Source organism: Sturnira hondurensis, unplaced genomic scaffold, assembly GCF_014824575.4.
Source record: "Sturnira hondurensis isolate 20B ecotype Veracruz unplaced genomic scaffold, ASM1482457v3 Scaffold0010428, whole genome shotgun sequence".
Lineage (NCBI taxonomy): Eukaryota > Metazoa > Chordata > Mammalia > Chiroptera > Phyllostomidae > Sturnira > Sturnira hondurensis.
This window is the reverse complement of record NW_028083059.1, coordinates 4,996,866-5,016,686: the sequence shown is the minus strand read 5'-3', so window position 1 is coordinate 5,016,686 and position 19,821 is coordinate 4,996,866. Positions and strand designations below refer to the sequence as shown.

The window sequence follows — 19,821 nt, the reverse complement described above, 5'->3', positions numbered from 1 at the left end:
CCATTAAAAGTGATTTTTTTTTCTGTCTGCCTTTTTCTTTTTTGAATAGGCAAAAGCATTTTGTAAATGAATATACTTAGGGATGCAAGTACAATAAGTTTTTTCACAATTTTCTCCATATTTAAGTACCACTTTGTGATATATTAGTAAATGTTATAATTTTTGTCAATATTGAAGATGGAATATTTGATGTGCTATTTAAATACTTTGATTTTGTTCTATGACATACAGTTTTTTTTTTTCTAAGAGTAAGTCCAAAAGAAAAAAATCTGAAGAATTTGGAAGTAAATGCCGAGATTCTTAGATTACCTAGGAGAGAATCTACTTATAATTTGGTGTGTAAGTTCAGTTGCTTCTCCAAATAAAATAAATAACACAATTTTATACACATGATTTTTATTTATTAAAATCCATTAAAAATACCTATTTATCAAAACTAGATGTGTTTAACCTTAAAATAGGAGCAAAGGCAATATTTTTCTTAATGATTCAACATTAAACATTTCGTAAGTGAGACTTCCGGCCAAGATGGAGGTGTAGGTGGAAATACTGTACCTCCTCGCACAACCGAATTTAAAGACAACAAAGATTTAGAAACAAAAATACAACCAAAATAGACAGAAAACTGAACTGTACTAAAGTCCAACAACAACGAAACATTGATCCAGACTGGTAAGAGGGGTGGAGTCGGCGGCTCCTAAGAGGGGTCCCAGCAGGAGAAGGCGGTGGTTGGTGACCCAGGCGGGCACCAGGGGAAAACCCAGTGAGGCTCACAAGGCAGCTGGCTGACCTTGGACACACTTTTGTGCTCAGAGAAACCAGGCAGGTTTAAAAACAGTCAGTGAGACAGACTGCATAACCCACGGCCCCAGCGATGGGAAGAAAAGCCTAAAACCACCGATTGGAAAAACTTTCAGGGGTTGAGGTGCCAGGAGAGGCTCCCAGCCTCACAGGAGAGTTCACTGGGGAGACCCACAGGGTCCTAGAACATACACAAGCCCACCTACCCAGGAACCAGCACCAGAAGGGCCCAATTTGCTTGTGGGAAGTGGCAGAGGGGACGGAAATCCGAGAGAAAGTGGAACAAATGCCATTGCTTCCTCTCTGAACCCACCACCAGTCACAACCCAGGGACTGGGCTGACCTGCCATGGTGAACACCTAAGCTTGCTTTTGCCCCTCATATGTAACAGGCATGGACAGACCAAAACATTATGGCTCAAGCAGAAGAACAGCTCAAAGCCCCAGAGCCAGTACTTCTAAGCGACAAAGAGATAGCCAACCTATGGGATGCACAGTTCAAAATACTGATGATCAGGATGCTCACAGAACTGGATGATTTTAGTCACAAGTTAGAGGAAAAAATGAAGGCTGTACTAAGTGAAATGAAGCAAAATGCACAGGGAACCAATAGTAATGGAAACTAAACTGAGACTCAGATCAATGGAGTGGACCAGAAGGAAGAAAGAAACATCCAAACAGAAAAGAATGAAGAAACAAGAATTCAGAAAATGAGGAGAGTCTTAGGAACCTCCAGGACATCTTTAAATGTTCCAACATCTGAATTATAGGGGTACCAGAAGGGAAGGAGGAACAGCCATGAGTGGAAAACTTATTTGAACAAATAATAAAGGAGAACTTCCCCAGTCTGGCAAAGGAAATAGACTTCCAGGAAGTCCAGGAAGCTCAGAGAGTCCCAAAAAAGTTGGACCCAAGAAGGAACACACCAAAGCACATCATCATTACATTACCCAAGATTCAAACGAAGGAGAGAATTCTAGAAGCAGCAAGAGATAAGGGGACAGTCACCTACAAAGGAGTTCCCATCAGACTGTCAGCTGATTTCTCAAAAGAGACCTTCCAGGCAAGAAGGGGCTGGACAGAAGTATTCCAAGTCATGAAATCCAAAGACCTACAACCAAGATTGCTCTATCCAGCAAAGGTTTCATTTAGAATGGAAAGGCAGATAAAGTGTTTCTCAAATAAGGTGAAGTTCAAAGAGTTCATCATCACCAAGCCCTTATTAAATGAAATGCTAAGGGACTTATCTAAGAAAAACAAGATAAAAAATATGAACAGTGAAAGGACAGCAAACTCACAGTTATTAACAACCACACTTAAAACAAAAGCAAATGAAGCAAACAACTAGATCAGGAGTGGAAACATAGAAATGAAGAACACATGGAGGGTTAGCAACAGGAGTGGGAGGAGGAGAAGGGGGGAGAAGGTACAGAGAATAAGTAACATAGACAGTAGGTAGAAAATAGACGGAGGGCAAGAATCGTATGGGAAATGTAGAATCTAAAGAACTTGTGACACATGGACATGAACTAAAGCATGGGAATATGGGTGGGAGGGAGTGTGCAGGGTGGAGAGGAATGAAGTGGGGGAAATGGGACAACTGTAATGGCATAATCAGTAAATTATATTTAAAAAAAGATTTGGTAAGCTATTGCTCTTCTTCACCGTGAATAAAACAAGAAAAATTAACATTAAAAATGTATTTGTTAAATTACCTGTATACCACCCTGCCTGGTGTGGCTCAGTTGGATGGGAGTTGTTCCACAGCAGAAAGGGTCTTCAGTTCCGTTCGCGGTGGGGTCACACGCCTGGGCTGCAAGTTTAGTCCCAGGTCGGGGCATGTACCTGGGACAGCCAAACGATGTTTCTCATATCGATGTTACTCTCACTCTCTTTCTCCCTCCTTCCTCCTCTCTATAAAAATAAATGGATAAAATTATTTTAGCCCTGGCTGGTGTAGTTCAGTAGATTGAGTGTGGGCTTTGAACCAAAGGGTTGTGGGTTTGATTCCCAGTCAGGGCACATGCCTGGGTTGCTGGCCAGATCCCCCGTGGGGGCCACATGAGAGGCAACCACACACCGATGTTTCTCTCTCTCTTTCTCCTTTCCTTCCCTCTCTCTAAAAATAAATAAATAAAATCTTTTTTTAAAAAAAAAGCTTACCTTGTGAAACAAATTGAGGACAAAAATTTAAAATATTAAAAATAAGTAAATAAAACTATTTTTAAAAGTACCATATATACCCACAAGAAGCTCTGGAATCAAATCACAACACAAGGACACAGACTGATACATCTCTGCTGACAATTGGCCTTGTTGGACAGAGGCCAATCCTTTAGAAGTTTTCAAAGTAGAGGTTTTGTCCTGTGTGAGCCTACCTAGCTCTATTGCCAACTGTAAGCCTATGATTGATATATCTAATTTTAATAATTAGGTCAAGGGTCATTAGATATTTAGGTCCTTTTTTGTTAAGATATGTATGAGAGGAGACCCCCCCAAAACAAAATTATATTCTGGAGGGCGGGCCCCTTGTAGTTCAGGCTTCCTCCACTAGGTGAGTGTTCTAGGAACTCATTTGTATCAGTGTACTAGTTGAGGTTGTGAGAGACTGGGTTTGGCTTTAGTGAAATTGTTTTGAAATCTCTTTCGATGTGTTTGCCCATTTCTTGATGGGTGGTTTACTAGCGCACCAGCCCACACTGCGCTGAATGTTCAGCAGTTTTTGACCCAAAATGCTATAACCCCTATGCCCATTCTCCTTATTCACCCAATCTCTTTTTTTTTTTTGTTTCCCAGATGAAAAATGTCTTCAAAGGGAAATATTTTGCCTATGTGGAACAAGTAAAATGGAAAAAGGGAAAAGCACTCAAAGGCATCAAAATTGATGAGTTCAAAAACTGTTTCAAGTAGTGGAAAAAATGTCTTGATGGGTATATTGCATCTAATGAAAAGTACTTTGAAGGTGACTGAAGTTTAAACATGTAAGAATAAATACACAAGTTTTTATAAATAAATTCCAGGCTTTTGGGGGTGTGTGCATACACACAGAGACAAACACACACACACACACACACACACACACACACACACACACACATACCTCACAACCCATTTTAAAGAGCCTAAGAAAATTGTCCTTGATGACTTTAGTTTAACTTTTCATGATTCCATGAATAAATTTGAGCAGCATGAATAAGGCAGTTTTAGCAGCATAGTTTAGTTGTTATTCTCTGATGAAGAAAATTTTCTGTGGTATGAAAATACCTCTGAAACTTTTGAGTCATTATCATCTTTTCCATTTGTCTCTTTCTTCTCTTATTTCAAATTCACTATTAAAAAGAAATCTTATTGTGCATGTCTTCTCAACAGCAAAACATCTAGCATTTATGACAGGCATCAGGAATTTTCTGTCCTGATCCAATCTGTAAGTTTTTTAAGAGGACAATTTAAACATTTTGTTTTATAATATACAATGAATGTGTCTGTGGGCTTACCTCTGTGGTTTCCATTTTATAGTCTTTTCCTTTCCCCTACTGTTTCCTTTGTTAAACTTTTTTGCTTCATCATTTCTTTTTTTCTATTTCCCCTCCATTAATCATTAATTTGGGAGAATGTATATCAGATTTTTACTTAGAGAAAGCTAAATAAAATTATTTGCAAATAAAATATTTTAAGTTAAATTCATGAATTCATCAACTTTAGAAATAAAACAATATTTATGATTCCCCCCTCAAAAAAAACCTTTTCTCTCCTGAAGTGAAGCAGAAAATGTTATATGGTTGCCAGGATTTTCATTACTTACCTGGGCATTTTATTATCAAATAGGCAAACTGAAAACTACAAATCGTTAAAATTAGACCCTGATATCCTCTCTCAGTTCCTCTAAGTCTTTGGGAGACAGAGAGAATGGTTGATTTTTGAAGTAAATACATTGGGTTTTCAAAGGAAAAAATGGTGTGCTTTCCTCTCCCATACCCTACACTGGAGCCAGAGTCTTCTTCAGCAATTGCTAAACTGATGAGGCCTCCACTGCTCTCACACCCACAGCGGCATCTCCTCTTAAAACACTTGTATGAAGAAACGCGAAGTCGCAGAATGAAGCAGTATTTCCTAGTCAAAGATTTTTCCTTTGGAAACGTGAATTGCATGGACATATTTATACCAAAGTTCTTTCAAATCTATTCATACTTAAAAAAGTAAAAAGTACCTTGGAATTCCCTCAGTGAAAGTTACCAATGGATTCCCTGTGGGATGAAGGCAAAGCTGTTCTGGGCATTGTGGGTTGATCAACAATCACCCCAGACATACCCAGGTGTAATGATTAGAACCACAATTTGTGTTGTTGGGGTTCACAGTGAGGGCAACTCTACAAACTGCTTCTGACCAATTTTAGGACATATTCATTTCCTTTATCTTACTGCTCCTGATGTTGCTGCATTCCAAACACCTAATACATTTTTAAAATTTTTTTTAAATTTAATTATTGTTCAAGTACAGTTTTCTATCATATATTCCCAGCCCTGCCCAACTCCCCACCCCAGTGCTCCCCACCTCCCTCCCATTTCCACTCCCCACCTTAGTCATTGTCTATGTGTCCTTTATACTTGTTCCTGTGAATCCTTCCCCTTTTCCCCTGAGATTCTCTCCACTCTCCCCTCTGGTCCCTGTCAGCCTGTTCTGTATTTCAGTGTCTTTGGTCACATTTTGCTTGCTTGTTTGTTTTGTTGTTTAGGTTCCTGTTAAAGGTGATATCATATGGTATTTGTCTTTCACCGCCTGGCTTATTTCACTCAGCACAATGCTTCCCAGTCCCACCCATGATGTTGCAAAGGATAGGAGCTCCTTCTTTCTTTCTGCTGCATAGAATTCCACTGTGTAAATGTACCATAGTTTTTTTTTTTTTTGATCCATTCATTTGCTGATGGGCACCTAGGTTGCTTCCAGCACTTGGCTATAATAAATCGTGCTGCTATGAACACTGGGGTGCATACGTTCTTTTGGATTGGTGTTTCTGGGTTCCTAGGATATAATCCTAGCAGTGGAATTGCTGGGTCAAAAGGCAGGTCTATTTTTTTTTAGTTTTCTGAGAAAATTCCATACTGTTTTCCACAGTGGCTGTACCAGTTTGCAATCCCACCAACAGTGAACTAGGGTCCCCTTTTCTCCACAACCTCTCCAAACAACCACTTGTTGTTTGTTGTTTTGTTTATGATGGCCATTCTTTTTTTTTTAAATGACACACACATTTTTAAAGATTTTATTTATTTATCTTTAGAGGGGAAGGGAAGGAGAGAAGGAGAGAAATATCAATGTATGGTTGCCTCTCGCGAGTCCCCTGCTGGGAACTGGCCTGCAACCCAGGCATGTGACCTGGGAACCGAACCGCGATCGTGTGGTTTGCAGGCCCGCGCTCAATCCACTGAGCTATGCCAGCCAGGGCTACGATGGCCATTCTAACCAGTGTAAAGAGGTATCTCATTGTGGACATACAGAGGATCCAGAGACACAAGAAAAAATGTTCAATATCGCTAGCTATCAGAGAGATGCAAATTAAGACCTAATATGTTTTTGAAACATTTCAAGATTCATGAGATTCAACATGTTCAAAACCAAATCTAGAATTTTTTCAAATACTATCACTAAATCTGGACGTCATCCTGTCTTCTCATTCTCCATTAATGCCATTACCATCTACTTCATTTTTAAAGAGATAAACCTGAAAGCTGTCTTTAACAGTGAATTCTCCAACCTCCACCCACCTTCCCCACCCCCTGCCCACAAACCCATGTCAAAACTGTTACCAAACTTACAGCTTGTATCTTTTTAATGTCTGCTGAAACCATCTAATCTACAAATTCAAGAAAACTCCTTCTCCGGCCCGGAATACTGACACAGCCTGTTAACAATTTATGTGTACCTTATAATATTTTCTGCTACATTGGGACCAATGTCATCTTTGTTAAAAGCCAAACTGTTCAATTTCTTTTCCTCACTCCCACAGCTATAAATCCACTAAAACCCTGAAATAACTTCCCAAGCCTCTTACAAAAGATTGAAATCCTTAGACCATTCCTTTCTCTCACCCTAAAACATATCTAATTATGTTTCGTGCAAAGTTTTTGTCCAATGGAGTCAGATTTTTCAGGCAAATGATTCTGACATTTCTTTGTCAATAAAATTGATCTAGGAATTGAAGTTAAAATCAGAATTTCATCTGCGATTTCTGAATGCAATGTTGCTAAGAAAAAGAATTCAGTTTATTTCTTTTTCTTTTCTCATCTTACTATAAAAATAAAAAGACTTCTCTTGAAAAGTGGCCAAGCTATCCAGTATCTCTCCAGCCCCACTGGGTTTCTGCCTGATGTGCTGACCCTGTAGGAGGAGGAACTCACAGGCTTTGTGACTTAGGTGATAGAGGTCTTGAACTCGGTAGAAGCCCTGAAATTGCCCACTGGTGGCACTGTGTTTTCTTTCGTAATGTAAGAAAGTCATAGAAGTTTCCAAGCACGAAAATGACAAACAAGAATTATGAGCTTGTCCCTTTCAGTACGTTAGACATAGTAGAACATACAGCAAAATTTGTTCTTGGTACAAGACGGTAAAACTGCAAATTTCTGATAAATATGAAACCTTACGACAACTCTTTTGAGTTGCAAAGTTTTTCTCTGAGAGATACCTGTGGTGTAGTCATTGAGATTCACTTAAAAAGAAAATTACGCTGTCTGTGGGGAGCTCTATGGTTTGCGTAAGTTTAATACCAAAAGCTCTGCGGTTTCTTGTCAGAGTAGTAACTTAAACACCACATTATATTCTCCACTCTGGCATAAAGGCTTTCTTGTCCAGTCCAGCTGGGAGCTTTCTTATTCCCACTCTCCCTCAGAGCAGTCTGGCCTTCTTCTCATACTGTCATACTGAAGTGGCGCTCAGTGTTGTTGTCCCAACTTCTGACTTTTGCTGCAGTTGACTTGTTTCATCATTGCTTGTAATGCAAATGCTGAAGCTAATGACTGCAACACTCTTGAACTCTGATCATGGATGGTGTCTCTTTTTCCCAGGTGGAGAGTGGAGGCTTGTGGAATATAGACATGTTAAAATGATCATTGGAGTGATAAGGAATTGCCTCTATAAATTCTGTAGTATTAACACTACTCATTTGTGAAAAATGAAGATATTTGGCTAGAGGATCCTATCCTTTACAAATCTACTCTCCACTGGGCCAGAAATTGAAAGAAATTTTTGCTTATTGATATCTGAGAGCATTTACAAAGATCATGGAAATAGAATAGTAGGAAGAGGAAGAAAATATCCCTTTCTACTTGATTTATCTGTAACTTGGGCTCTTTTTTCTTTTTCTTTTCTTAGCATAATAGAGAGGTAGAAAGTTATAGGACAGATTTTCCCATGTAAGATACAGCCTTATTCCCAAGTCTGCTAAGGAAAGAAATTATCCTCTTGAGTGTCTCACTAGTGTTCAATATTTAGAGACCGTAATGCTTTTCTCCAACCCTTGCATCAGTGAGAAAGTAACACAGCAGCGACTTACAGATTTTCATTCCTCTTTGTAGCTAGAACTCTAATTATATATAATGTATAGGCATGAAGGAAAATATCCTTCAGTGTTTCTGTTAAACTGCTATACTTTTACCTCAACCCAATAATATGTTCCACTGAAATTAGAGAGTCGCTACTCTATCCATAGGGCACTTTTTTTGTATGGGTTTTTGTTGTTGTTTTGTATTTCATGGTAAAATTCATTGGAACTATTGGTTTGGGGATGGTGTGTGGTGGTAGAAAATTTATTTTTAATTTCTAACCTAACTTGTCTTTTTCTCATATTTTATAGTATGGCTAGTGAATCATGGTTCTTTAGTTCATTGGCTTGTTGTTTATTATTCTGTGTGTATGCCCATGCATCAGGTCATGCACTCTAATCTATTTCAGCTCTTATCAGCTCACTCCATTCAAAAACCTGTGAGTTCCTACTGCAATTTGAACAAAGCCCCAAATCTTCTGTTAGCCATTCAAAACTCCCCCAAATTTTGTTTTCAACTTACCTTTTCAGGCTCGTCTCCAAAATTTACACATGTAGCTACAAAAGATACTCAGGTTTCTTAGGATACTGAAAAATCTCCAGTACCCTATTTGTGATGAATTCCAATGCTCATACAATATGTTCCATACATGTCAAATGTTCATTATCTACACTGCTATCAGAAATGTATACATGTACACATGTGCATATGCATATATAATAGCATGCACAATCACATTACAAAGGAGCAGTAGTTCCCTTGGTGTGTGAGACGTTGGCTGCGTTCCACCAGTTTACATCGTAAGACTACTCCTGATTCAGAATTTTTCTGGCCCATACCCGAAATTCAGTACAGTTTCCTTAAGTAGCTGGCATTATTAGTATTACAGCCTCAGATATTCTTAACTGAACATGGCATTCATAATGATATAAAATTATACTCAGGTGGCCTGAGCCCAGGCATTATCAGACAAAGGATGGATGCACATGGAGATGACATCCGCAGAAACAAACAACACAGAAAAATGGGAGGCTGTAGATTGTAAGGTCTTGGATCATGTGACTTCTCATGCAATCTGCTGTCAGCAAGGTGGTGATCTCATGGGCTAAAAACTACACCTGGGTGCACAGACCTGCTTTAGGCTCAGTGCGGGCAGTGAGTGTAAGAGGCACCCGGAGTCTCAGACTATTATTCTTCAGATCAAACACTAACTTGTACAAAGAATCTTCTGCAAAATTGTATGCTAAGCAATACCAAAAGACTAGTTCTTGTCCTCTAAAAATCATTTATCAGGAAAGAAACAGCATAGCAGAAACAGGAAAAATGTTACTCATTTATTTAGACAAACATTTTTGTTTTATTTATCAGTGAAATACAAGAATATAAATGAGAAGGTTAGAGGCATACAATGGAGACCATGCTGGAAGGAAAAAAGTAAAAGAAGAGAGGAAGGTACAGTTAAGGTTTTTGCTTGATTTTGTTTTTTAGTAGTGTTCACATTTTTATTGATTGGTATAAAATCTATGCAGTCGACACTGTTACTTCCATTTGCAAATGGGAGAGTTGGGAAGCAAAAAACCTATACCTGATTTTTCAGTAAAGATCATCTGTCATCCAAGTACATATGCAAGTCTGAAATTTTCTTTCCACCAGATAGGAGTATGTAGTGAGAATTAAGCTGATAACATTTTATTTAGATTTAAAAAATAAAAAAAGAATCAACATAGTCAAGCCGTCTTAGCCTTCAGGATTTCTGGATTTCGGCCCTCAAGGAGGTCAGGGTCTTCCCATAGCCTGAGTCCTCGAATATTCTTTTAGTCATCAAAAGTGGAATCCTTTATTTTCTCATACTCTAATTCCAGTGATGCCCTATTCATTATCACGTTTTTTTCTAATTCAGGATTAGTTTTCACCTTCCCCGCATCATCACGGATTTGTGAAAACTCACGACGGCCAGAAGAACCCCCAACAGTGAATAACATGGGCCCTGGCGGCGGAGGGTGTTGTTCTTGCTGCAGGGCACGTGTTGCAGTGTGAATGAACACGCCTTAACCCTCAGCCCCGCTGGGCCACCCGGTCAGGCAGGCCCGCGCAGCGCAGCCTCCGAATCTCTGCAGCTGGAGCTGCGCCCCGCACCCCCCCCCCCCAGCCCAGGACGTCCTAGACTCACCTCCTGACCTTCCTTAGCCTTCTGCTTAAGTTTGCATTTAATCAGTCCCTCTCAAAGGAGATATCGATGTTAGAAGATTTTGGAAACACTGAAAAATTTCAGATGTTTTCTAATTACTTTAAAAAACTAGATAGTCGCATTTTATAGTCACAGTACTTCTAAAAACAATTTTCATTGATATCGTATCAATAAAAATGGAAATTCATTCATCAAAGAAATGTTTACTTCTTATTGTGAAAAGTATTGGTAAATATTTGTCTAAACAGTTGTCTAGACAAATATTTTAATGTCAGAGGAAAGGTTACTTGTTTAAAATTACTTTCATTTTTTTAATCTTCACTCAAGGACATGCTTATCAATTTTAGAGAGATGGGAGGGAGGGAGAGAGAGAGGAAGAGAAACATCAGTTGGTTGCCTCTGCCCTCCCTGACTGGGCATCAAACCTGCAACCTAGGTGTGTGCCCCAGCTGGGGATCCAACCTGCGGCATTTTGGTTTACAGGACAATGCTCCAACCAGCTGAGCCACACAGAACAAGGCTAGAGTTACTTTTAAAAGTGACTGTAATTACTTGTAAATGCTTGAAGAGGTTATTAATGGTCACTTTTGTTTTTAAAACATACAAACTTATTTAATCACAAATGGTTTTGTATATGAAACTTTGTAAAGCAACTTGTTCAGGAATAATTAAGTAGAAAAAATTGTTTGGGCCCTGGATACTATGGCTCAGTGGATTGAGCACAGCCTGTGATCCAAAGGGTGGCTGGTTCGATTCCCAGTCAGGGCACGTGCCTGGGTTGCAGGCCAGGTCCCTGGAGTGAGGAAATACTAAAAAAAATTAAAAGAATTCATGCATTAATAGACTCATCTGTTTGGAAATTTTATATGGCAGTAAGCTTTCACAGTAGAATGATGTTTTATGTCAGACCTACAGAATGTTAAAATAGAAATCTCACATGACAGTGAGAAGCAGGAAGCCAAGAACGTATGAAACACTCAACAGCCAATTCAGTTCAGACTATTCATAATATCACGAAATATTAATATCCACAATGGCAACAACAAATAAGAACTAAATGTAACTGTAAATCCAGTCAACTCTAAATATAAAGGCTAGAAGAAAACAAAATGTTGTAAGAAAAGAAAGCAGATGGAAACATTTAGAGATAGGGAAAATTAATGAATTAGATCACAGGTGGCAAACACAAGGCCCATCGGCCAAATCTGACCCTCCACCTTACTTTATACAGCCCAGCACCTCGTTTGTACCTGGTGGCAGCACACGCTCTCGCTTAACTGGTAAGGAGTAGTTACATTTACACAGTCCTAAAATTACATTGGGCCCTTTGAAGGCAACAGTGAGGTTGATATGGCCCCTGGTGAAAATGAGTTTGATACCCCTGAATTAGATAATAATAGAAAAGAAAGTTAGATGTAATTAAAAAATTATAAGATAATTCTTTTAAAACATCTACAAAATATTAAAATTCAGACTAGCGAACCTAAATTTTGAAAGTGAGAAACCCCAAAATGTAAAAAGGGAAATAACCTTCCAAACCGAATAAATTTTAAAGATTATGATAGCTTTTTGTCCAATTCTAGACAAATAAACCACTCACATTTATATTCCAGTCTCAGTTACTGCCAATGATTAAATAAAATTTGGGGTGGTAGTCCCTCGCAGACAACAAACTTTCAAAAACTAATGTTCAAATAAAAAGAAATTACACTCTTTTAAAATAAATCAACTATGGAATATGTGAGTCGCTAAAACTGAAGTTGTAACTTCAACTGGATCCACGTCCAAGGAAACATTGTGTGCAGCTGGGTTCCTTCCCCCAGTGCTCTGTGGCCACTCTGACCACTGGCCTCCTGGTGAAAGGGCAGAGCCATGGCTAATCTGCTCGACTGGAGGACTTGTTTTTATGCAAAGGGTAAAGAGAGAAACGATTTGAAAATTTTCTTAGGAACTGTCTACTTCTTTGCAACTCTTCTCAAAGCACCTATAACTTCTTTATTCCTCAAGCTGTAAATAAATGGGTTTAGAAGGGGAATTATAATTGTGTAAAACAGGGAATATACTTTGTCCTGGTCTTCAGCTAGGCCAGATGCTGGACGCACATACATGAACATGAGAGTGCCATAGTACAGTGAGACAGAGAGCAGGTGGGCACCGCACGTGGAGAAGGCTTTGCTTCTGCCCTTTTCTGACTTTTTTTTCAGGATGTCAAAGAGCACACGAGTGTAAGAGATTATGATGGTTATTAAAGTGGATATTTGTATAAAAGCTGCAAAAATAAGTAGCACTAGTGCATTAATAGATGGGTCATTGCATGAAATTTTGAACAGTTGTAAAATTTCACAGTAGAAATAATGTATTATGTTAGACCTGCAGAAAGTTAATCTTAATAACAAGCTCACGTGAATCAGAGGATGCATAAAACCAACTGCATATGCAATACTTATCAACCTACTGCAGAGTCTGTTGGACATCACCACTGGATACAGCAAGGGGTTACATATGGCTACATAGCGGTCGTAGGCCATCACTACCAATAGGAAACATTCTGTAGTTGCGCTGGAAGCAAAAAAGTAAAATTGGGAGATGCACTCAGACAGGGATATCATTGCAGTCTTATCTAAGAAATTGACCAGCATCCTGGGAGTTACAGAAGTTGAAGTGCAAGCATCTGCAAAAGCTAAACCACCGAGGAACAAGTACATGGGTGTGTGAAGATGGGCATCCTTCCAAATAAGAGCCGTCAGCCCAAGGTTGCCCACCATGGTGATGAGGTAGATAACTAAGAACACAAGGAAGAGGAGGACCTCCAGCCATGGTCTCTCCGTAAGTCCTGTGAGAACAAACTCCATCACCAGAGTCTTGTTTCCTTCTGACATATCCACACTTGATCGCTGTAATGAGAAAATATGTGACAAAGATGATTGCTGACAGTGATACAAAGTAGTGGTGTTTTATTTGCAAATTAAATTATATTTTTTGTGTTGTTTTCCATTCAGTTAGTGGTTTTTGTTGCATAACTTTCATCCTATAAAACAGCAAGTCTGTTTACAAACACTGTGTTTAGGTATCTGACCCAAACATGGAAAAATAACTGAAATAAATGGAAATATTTGAGCCAATATTAAAACTATGTGAAGAACTATTGCATGTGGAAGAAATGTAATTGCAAAACCATTATATATGGAAGAGAAATAGACTAATAATTTAGGCATAACCACATACTTTTTATTGCAGAGACAAAAAGAAAGCACAGAAATGTGATGGGAAAATATGTGTAACATTTTGCATGAGTAGGGTTAATTATAAAACACACACACAGAGTCTTGACTGGTGTGGCTCAGTGGATTGAGTGCCAGCCTGTAAACCAAAGGGTCACTGGTTTAATTCCCAGTCAAGGCACATGCCTGGGTTGCGGGCCAGGTCCCCAATGAGGACACGTGAGAAGCAATCACATATTGATGTTTCTCTCCCTCTCTCCCATCCTCCAAAAACAAATAAATAAAGTCTTTAAAAAAATAAAACACACACAAAAATAAAACTAGGTGAAAACGAGTTGACACAATGAAACAAATAGGCAAAAAGTATGAAGACATGTCTATAGAAGAGTAAGTTAATATGACCACTAAGCATCTGAAACAATGTTTATACTCTTTAATAATTAGAAATATTATTTAAATTGATGCATGTTTTTGACCACTCTGCCTGGTTCTAGGAATTGTAACTCTACTCCCTGTGGCTAAGGAGGAGTCAGTGACCTCTGGAGTGCAAGCCACAGGAGACAAAGCTTGTCTCTGGTAGCAAACACTGCCTCAGTTTCCTATTCCTGGCCCCAAAGCTTGGTCGGAACTCAATGATGGTTAAGACCCCTCATAGAGGAGGGGCAACCTAAACCAGACTCGATCACGTGGGAGGCTATCATGGAAGGACTCGAGAGACTGCAACAAAGAGGGAGCAATGGACTACCCCCCCCACCCCCGGCTTTGAGATAGCCTGAGTACATGTTCTCTGGGAGAAGCGCTTCCTGGCTCTAATCCCCTGAGGCCTGAATACCTGTTGGGGAGGGGTGCAGCTCCTTGCCTTGCTAGAGCATGTCCTGGGGAACAATGTGGCATCACAAAGACTTCCTGATAAACCTGTGAAATCTGCTCTGCTAAGAGTGCTTTCATTCATGTGTTAAGGGTTCGAGCAGGAAACCCTAAGACTGTTCCTGACAGACTCTGACTCATACTAAGCCCTCAGATTTCTTGAAATGTTATCTACTGTTTGATCCTTGCTGCCCTGTATTCCTGTGTATTACAACCCAATAAAAGGCCCTGGAGGAGGGGGCTCAAGGCCTTTTTCCCCTGAGAAACTGGCCACTGCTCTAGGCCTTTTTCTTCTGGGAAAATGGCCACCTCTCCTACCCAAACAGATCACATCGTGTCTCAGTTATGTTTACTCTTATCTGTGGCACATGGGGGGACTTGCGAGGAAAGTCACCCTCACAGATGCATAATTTTTACTTATCAGATAAGCAAAATGAGAAATAGTATCTGCTGATGACAGGAAAATAAGAAAAGAAGTGGTTTTAATATAATTGGTAATATATAAGTTATAATGGCTTTTTGAATCTCCCATTATCTGCCAAAATTAGAAATTTATATGAACTTTGATCTACCATCTTACACCTCTATATATTCTAGAAATATCATTCATAGAATAAAGTACAAAGATTATTTAATAAACCATTGTTTATGAGGGTGAAAACTGGAAACCAGAAAACACAGATATAAAATGGTTGAATAAATTGTGATACAGTTTTACTGTGGAGATTATTCAAACATAAAAGAAGTGTATTTGAATTGTACCAATTAATAATGGAAGGATATTCTCAATATTATTAAGTGAGAGAATCAAATGCTAGAGAACTTTACATTTTACCATCTATTTTTATAATTTTCAAATTTTGTTTATAAATATAAATAAATATGATGATATGAGCATCGATAAAAATGTAGAATCCTATATTAAGTTGCTAACATTGGCTTTCTTTTTCAGGAGCAGATGTAGTGGCAGGAATAGTAAAAGCAGAGAGAGAGATTCTTTGTCTCCACCCCCCAACACACACAAAGTTTATGATAGAAACCAAATAGATATTATGTGCTCTTTTATAATTTTGTTATATGTGTGTTACATGTGTGTTTATGTCTGGGTGTCTGCCCATATGCATGTGTGTGCTTAAAAATATGTAAGAGAGTGGTCAGTATTACAATATATTAATAGAAATAAGTAAAATGCTATTGTTACTTTTAACAAGGAATATTTGACACTGAAAATTATATTGTAAAATGAGGAATAAATAATCTGTAAATTTTTCAAAATATTCAATAATGATCTTTATATTTTTAAATTTTTTATATAAGTATAGTTGGTATACAATATTATATTGGTTATTTTAGTGTCAGGTGTACATATAGTGATTCAGCATTTTTACTCCTTACAATATCATCATTCCACTAATTCTACATCACCATGCAAACTTATCATAATATTACTGAGTATATTTTCCATCCTGTTTTCACCCATCCTTCCACCCCCTCCCTTCTGGTAACCATCTATGAGTCTGTCCAGCTTGTTTGTTTTATTTTGTTAGATTTCAAATATAAGTGAAACAAACTAGTATCTGTCTTTCTCAGCCTAACTTATTTCACTTAGCATAATGATCTTTAATTTTTCATGATATTTTTCCACTTAAATATTTGATAGTTGACCTTTGACTCTTGAGAAAAAATGATTTTTTAAAATTAGTCAAAAGGTGTTTTGAAATTGTTTAAGCCAAGGCCCACCTGTAGTAGTTGTATTTATAGTTTCCCTCATATAGTATGAGTACTTTTCTCAGTAAATTTATTCCTAGGGGGTTTATGTGTTTTACTGCTATTATGAATATGATATCTAATATTTTTATGAAGTAGAAAGGTTTGTTTTTTTTCTATGACTTATAAATAACTCTAAAGTAAAATCCAGAACAAAATTTTTCAAGTATTTTGGGGTGAATGTGTAGCTTCCTATGTTCCTGGAAAGGAAAACAAAAGTACATTTGTGACAATAATAACAGTTGAAATGAATAATAACCTACTCATTTAAAAATCATTTAAAAATTTTATAGCCATACCTTATGACACTTACAATAGAAGAGACGTTGAATGAGAATGCATTAAAAGAACAAGGTTTGTTTAATCAGTGGAAAGAATGACGAGCTGTTATTCTCCATCTTCACTAAGCTAAAAAACAAAAGATTTAATAAATTTAAGTTGCTAAACACGTCCCTGCAGGGAATATATTATTACTATATATACCTAAAAAGATTCACTAGAGTATCTTTTCTGAAAAGAGACTATGTGAATATTAAGAATATGTTTTTTTTCCAGATGGAGATTTTATCTTGAATATAGTGGCCTTGCTGTCTTTGAATCCAAACCATCAAATCATAGATATTCCTTAAACAAAGAAGAAGCTAGCTTTGGGGATTTTTTTTCTTTAAGACTAATATGAAAGAAATATCTCCATGTTAGAGTAAGGGAAACTGTGCTGATTATATATTATATATTATATATTATATACATATAACATAAAGGTTATGCTACTGACTTTAGCCTTCATTGTAATTATTTTGTGAAATTGTAAATCTATGTGTTAAGGCAGCCACTGAACTCAAAAGGTAGGATTATCTTCATTCTGCAAAATTACAAATAATGTAGATACAAGATGTGTAGCTGTATCTCAGTTCTAAACTCTGCATTATAAAATAAAATTTGAAACTGTTAAATCATTTTCATCGTGATTATTTTAACTTTTCCCATTTATTTAATTTTTCTATCAAAGTATATTATTGATGCAACTTTGTGATAAATGTCTCTTTTACAATAAGCCCACATCCCATCTGTCCAGATTTTGATGGCTGGTCGAGAAAAATCTCAGTGCCTCACTGGAATTTTAATTTCTTACATAGATATTTTACATAGATATTTTGTCATATCTAAAGACAAATTGCAAAATCTTAAGTCAAAGAAAATGTAGAAATTACTTCACTTTTACCCAGTTCCTGCATGACATTGGAACATTGGAAAGTGCTGGTTTTCCTGAAGTAACCTAGAACATGCAGGAGTGAGGCAGTCACGGCTGGCACACTGGCTTTCATCGGGAACTCCCGAATGAACGGAGATGATACCTATCTCCAAACTTCTTCTATAAAAACAAGGGAAAGGAAGGAAAGGTATTCCCTCTATAACGCCAACGAATTCCCTGTAGGATGAGGTCAAATTTGTCCTACTGGGCATTCTGAGTTCATCATGATTCACTCCTATAACTAGCTGTAACAATTAAAAACTATTTGTATTTGATTACTGTGGAGACATCTACAGGACATCACTGAACGAGTTTTAGAAAATAATTGTTTTTCATTCTTTTCTTTTAAAATAATTATTTTAATGGTGTCATCATCCAAATACCTCCTTTATGTGTTCCTTTGGAAGTCTCAAAGTTACCTTAGGGTCACCATGTCCAAATTTGAAATGAGAGCCTTCAAATATCCTGCCCCCAGACCTTCTAACGTTCTCTGTCCTGAGGAATAAAAACACAGTTTTATTGAATAAACACACACTTATTCAAGCGATGAAACAGAGGGATGCTCTGGACACTGGATGTTCCCTCAGACTCCATGCCCAACCACTGACAGGTTGTAAACTTCATCTCTAAAGTCTTTCATGTCCCCCCACTTTCCACAGTCTCTATAGTCACAGCCAAATTCTAGCTACACTAACCTTCTGCATGGATTCTGAAAACAACCTCCTAACTAATCTATTTGAATCCACTAGTACTCTGGCCCAGCTCATTCTCCACACTGCCTCAAAACCAGTCTTATAAAATGTAAAATTTGTTACATCACTACCCAGACTGCACTTTTTATCCATGGTTATGGTCTGAACTATGTCCTCACCAAAATTCATCTGTCAAAGCCCAACCTGTAGTATCTCAGATGTGACTATAGTTGGAGACAGGGCATTTAAAGAGGTCAAGTTAAAATAAAGTCATTAGGATGAGTCCCCAACATCTTGATCTTGGACTTCCAGACACTAGAACTGTGAGAAAATTTCTATTGTTTAAGCCATTCGGTCTGTGGCATCAGTTATGGCAGTACTCATAATCTAATACATCCCACCCATTCCATCGCCACTCAAAACTTGTAATTTTTTCCATTGCATTTAAGCCAAGTACCCATATCCTTAAACCTAGGTTCCCCTAATCCCATATTGTAAAATAGACCAATATTCAATTATGTACACTGTTTCCTTGTGCATTGAGTGGATGTATTAGTTACAGCAATCCTAGCTGCTTTTAGAAATGGATCCCAATATCTTAGTGAGTTAACAGAGTAAGTTTTTTCCCCTCTTCAGTAAGATATACAATTTTATTAGTTGGTTCTGTTCTAATTGGATCCTTCCATCTTGTCTTTCTACCGTTGCAAAACACAACTTCCATGTTTGCTGTGTTCATCTGGGTCAATAATATGAAAAGTATTAACTTGTTGAAGAAAATGGGCCAGAATTTCCTACAGTGTGGATTTGTCTCGTAAAAAAGTAATATAAAGAGAGCTACTTTAACACGGAGCCAGAATCACCACCCCAGAGGAACCACTTTGCTCTTGTCTAATGCCGCAAGCCTTTGGAATGTTAACACAGGGCAAAATAGCATTTGGACTGATGCTAAAGCAATGGCGTACCCAAAATGACTGTTTGCCTGAAAAAGAAAATGAAAACAGATATTAAGACTATGGAACTGATGACTACCATACTAAAAATTAAAAACATTGTTTAGAATTAGCATCACTATGTACGCTTATCTGCACCGAAAAAATGCCTTCCTTCTATTGATGTCATTGTTCCCCTTTCCTTTCTCATAAATACTCCTTGCCTTTATCTCCTAATGGGAACACTATTTGGACTTCTACCTAAATCAGTGCTTCCCAACAGCTATGCTTTTTTAAAATAATCTCAAATCAGTGCTTGTGGACTTCCACATTGAAAGCCCTTTTATTTGTTTATTTTTTGGTTGTCTTATTTTCCTTCATAATGGGCACATTTGTGCCTATATAGTGAGCTATACTTAACAATGAAACTCGTGCAGAAAAAAAAATGAGACAGATTTGTTTTCTTAAATGTACAACTCCACGGTGTCAGTATATTTATAGAGTTGTGCAGCCATCACCACAATCTAATTTTAGAAAAATTTCATCATTGCCCCCCAAACCTTGTGCCTATAA

At 37.8% G+C, this 19,821-nt stretch overlaps 1 protein-coding gene across 1 annotated transcript; it reads right to left on the bottom strand.

Moving 5' to 3' along the window:
* Window positions 1–12,456: 12,456 nt before the first annotated feature.
* LOC118995762 (olfactory receptor 5AC2) lies at window positions 12,457–13,405 on the bottom strand. Its single transcript, XM_037058839.1, has one exon. The coding sequence runs from the start codon at window positions 13,397–13,399 to the stop codon at window positions 12,476–12,478; it is 924 nt and encodes a 307-aa protein (XP_036914734.1). The 5' UTR covers window positions 13,400–13,405; the 3' UTR covers window positions 12,457–12,475.
* Window positions 13,406–19,821: the final 6,416 nt, after the last annotated feature.